This window comes from Buceros rhinoceros, unplaced genomic scaffold (genome assembly GCF_000710305.1).
Source record: "Buceros rhinoceros silvestris isolate BGI_N320 unplaced genomic scaffold, ASM71030v1 scaffold18076, whole genome shotgun sequence".
Classification (NCBI taxonomy): Eukaryota; Metazoa; Chordata; class Aves; order Bucerotiformes; family Bucerotidae; genus Buceros; species Buceros rhinoceros.
This window is the reverse complement of record NW_010415970.1, coordinates 18,205-21,356: the sequence shown is the minus strand read 5'-3', so window position 1 is coordinate 21,356 and position 3,152 is coordinate 18,205. Positions and strand designations below refer to the sequence as shown.

Here is a 3,152-nt window from a genome sequence, read left to right as displayed (position 1 = left end):
TTCCATGGATGGTGCTTTTCCCAGAGCCCTCTCTAAGTTGTCCTTTGCAGCCTCTGATTTCATGTGAGACACCAGCTCTTCCTTTGGCTTGGTCCCAGGAGGCTCTCAGGGAGCTCTGCAGATGGAGACGCGAGCAGGGGAAGCAGCTCATCCCTGCTCCTCTCCTGGGACACTGGCCCTGGTGCTTTGCCCTGCTGGGGTCACAGCACCTTTCACGCTGTTGTCTCGTTTCAGGCTAGCAAAGATGCTGCTGTAGATGACTGACTTGCTCATGCCTTGTGTGCTATGGCTTTACATGGCCTCTGCAGGACCAGAACACACTAATTTGGGCCCCAAACAGGAGACGGACGTCGGTCTCAAGTCAGGCACACTTCCAGCAGGGAGAGCTCAGCCGTGCCGGGCCTGGCACCTGGCTCAGCAGCAGGCAAAACCCACCTGGAATTTAGAGAAGAAGTATGTGAGTGCTTTCCAAGATCGCAGCCAGCTGCACCCCCTGCAGCAATCCTGCCTCTTGTGCCCACCATCACTGTGCCACACACACCCCGGTGAGACGCCATCCTGAGCCTGCTCTGCCTGGACTGGGGCGGGAGCTCTCTGCTCTACTGACACTCCTGCCTCGGACCCAAACCCTTTGGGCTTCCTTTGCGGAGCCCTCTGGACACCAGCTCTGCCACAGGAAAGGTGATGTCTTCCTTGCTGATGGAGCCCTGCCTGCTGCCTGTGCTGGCGGAGGAGCACTCTGGGACTGGAGTCAAAGACTCTGCCCTCAGCTCAGGTCAGCAGGCTTCCAGCTCCTATAGACCAGTGCTCAATAACTCCTTCCTACGGCCAAGCAGTGCTAAAGTGCCTTTGCTGCAGTCTCTGGAGATCAAGAAGGTGAAAAACACCCATGGCTCCCCCACCAGCCAGTGGCCCTGCTCTAGGGGTGATGGAGACATCTCCCCTGGCAGCCTGGTCAACACAGCAGTGAAAAGCAGCAACCTTGTGTTGGAGCAAACCGTGGTCTCTTCCCTGACCCCGGTGCCCAGCAGCGTGGTCCTTGAGAAGGACTGGTGCTCGCAGGAGGACACTGAGAGGAGAGCGTACAGCTTAAAAGAGAATGAGCCAGAGATGAGCCTCGCAGAGGCTGTGCAGCAGCAAGCTGGTCAGACTGCTGCTTGCAACGGCTTTGCACGTGAAGTTGGATGCTCTGGCCTTAGGACTGTTGGCAGCCTGTCCAACTGGAACAGCAAGTGGGGGCAGCGCTTCATAGCGCAGCTCACCCCGAAAGAAGCCATTGCTCCTCTGAACTTGGAGCTGGGTGGCCATCGCCTTAACGGTAGCTCGAGCCTTATAGGCACTGACGGTGCTGTCGTCTGCACTAAGCGTATCAGTGTCCATCTCCTGGCCTCACGTGCTGGCTCTCCTGACCGTGACACTGACAGCTGGCTTGTGGGCAGCTTGAGTCCGTGTGGCAGGGACCCAGTGGCCAGAGCAGACCCTCCACACCTTGCTGTCATCTCTGAAGTGGCAACTCAGATGTCCGCCATCCAACTGGAGAAAGAGGAGAAATGGGCCCAGGCTGTGCTCCCGGGAAAGCTGGAGTAAGTAGAGCGAGGAGGAGGAGGGAGGCCGTGGTGACGTGGGCTGGGTTGACAGTTGTGTCTGTGTTTGTTGGAAGAGGATGTGCTGTGGGCACTACAGAGGTGGCCATGACGATAACTGTGGGCTGCGTCCCCAAGCAAAACCTGTCTGTGGCCTCCTGATGTGAGGAGAGCCTTCCTGCCACCCCCAGCTTGACACAGGCACTCAGTGGGGCTTGGAGCCCTTCCACTTTCTCCTTCAGCCACAGCATGGGCAAATTCTGGGTGTTTTGGCCCTGGAAAGCATGTGCCCCTCCTTCCGATGTGATGTCTTGTTGCAGTGTCACTGCTGAGCAGTCGCTGCTGGAGCCAAGCCATCCCCAGGATGAAGCAGAGGAAGAACTTCCTGATGACCTGGATGAGAGCTGCAGTCAGGAGGAGGATGAGGACAGTGAGTGCTGGCTGCCTGGGGAGGGCTGTGCTCTGTCTCTTGAGGTGGGGAGTTTGGGAGCTGTCTGGGATCTGGGAGAGGGCACAGCTGCCCTCCTGTCTTACATTCATGCTGGCATTTCAGGATGACCTAGAGATTGTGCTGAACCCGAAAGGAATGTAGCAGCAAGCAGGAACTGCAGGGGTTCCTCTGGGGAGCAGGCTAGGGTTCACCACTGTCCTGTTCCGAAACTTACCCATCTCCTCTCTGTGCAGAACTGTCAGCTCTGCCCCCTGCCCTGCCTTTTGTGCCACCAATTAGCGTGCAGCTGGGAAGGATCTGTCCCCTGGAGTATTTGTTTCATCTCTCCCCTTCGTAACTCTGTGTATTCTCTCCCTATGGAGACAAAATCTGAGTCTGTCCTCTTCTGCAGGTGACTTGGATGCTTCCTCTGTGGCTGGCGTGTCATCCAGTGGCTCTGCAGCTCTTGTATCCAGGTTAGTAGCTGTAAATAGTGCATTGAACATGTCCAAACTTACCCATCTTTGCCCGCCCGTCCCCCCTCATGACACAGGAGAGGTGTAGCATGTGGGGGAATGGACTGAAGGTAGCAACAGGCTTCCCAAACAAGATAAGCGTCCTTGCTACCCTGCAGACTGAAGGACTCCTTCTTGCTACAGTCAGTCAGCACCCTGCAAAGCACTGAGGATCCATTCACCACAGCAGCACAGGGGGTTGTAATTCCCCTGCCAGACGCTGGGTTAGGTTTACTGGATTAAACTGGGCTCTTGCAGTGTCACTGCCTTGCAGATGAAGCAGAGTAGAGGTGTCCTCGGCTAGAGATGGCAAAAGCTCCCTGGGGTCTTGTGCCTCAGCATTGCAACCTAGAAACACATCCTGGAGCCTGGGTTTTTGCTTAGCTTTTGGAAGGAGGTTTCTCTGGAGAGGATTGCTCAGCCAGTGGTCATCTGAGCCCTGCCTCCGTGACTCCTGGCAGACCTTTGTGGGACCTGTTCTTGCCCATCCAGCAATGGGAACTGGTCCTTGCAGCTCTGCTGCCCCTTGCACCCGGGTGGCCTTGGGCTTTGCTGTCTGCCTGATATTTTGCTGCCTTCCATCACGCTGTAACTCACATGGGAGGTGAGGCAGGCTTCCTGCAA

The 3,152-nt window shown here is 56.5% G+C and overlaps 1 protein-coding gene across 1 annotated transcript in view; it reads left to right on the top strand.

Annotated features, from left to right (window-relative positions):
* The first annotated feature begins 295 nt into the window (after positions 1-295).
* TTLL4 (tubulin tyrosine ligase-like family, member 4) overlaps positions 296-3,152 on the top strand; it is an 18,882-nt gene continuing 16,025 nt past the window's right edge. Inside the window, 4 exon segments of the mRNA XM_010137624.1 lie at positions 296-559; positions 562-1,583; positions 1,904-2,013; positions 2,426-2,489. Of these exon segments, the coding sequence (XP_010135926.1) occupies positions 296-559; positions 562-1,583; positions 1,904-2,013; positions 2,426-2,489 (1,460 nt within the window).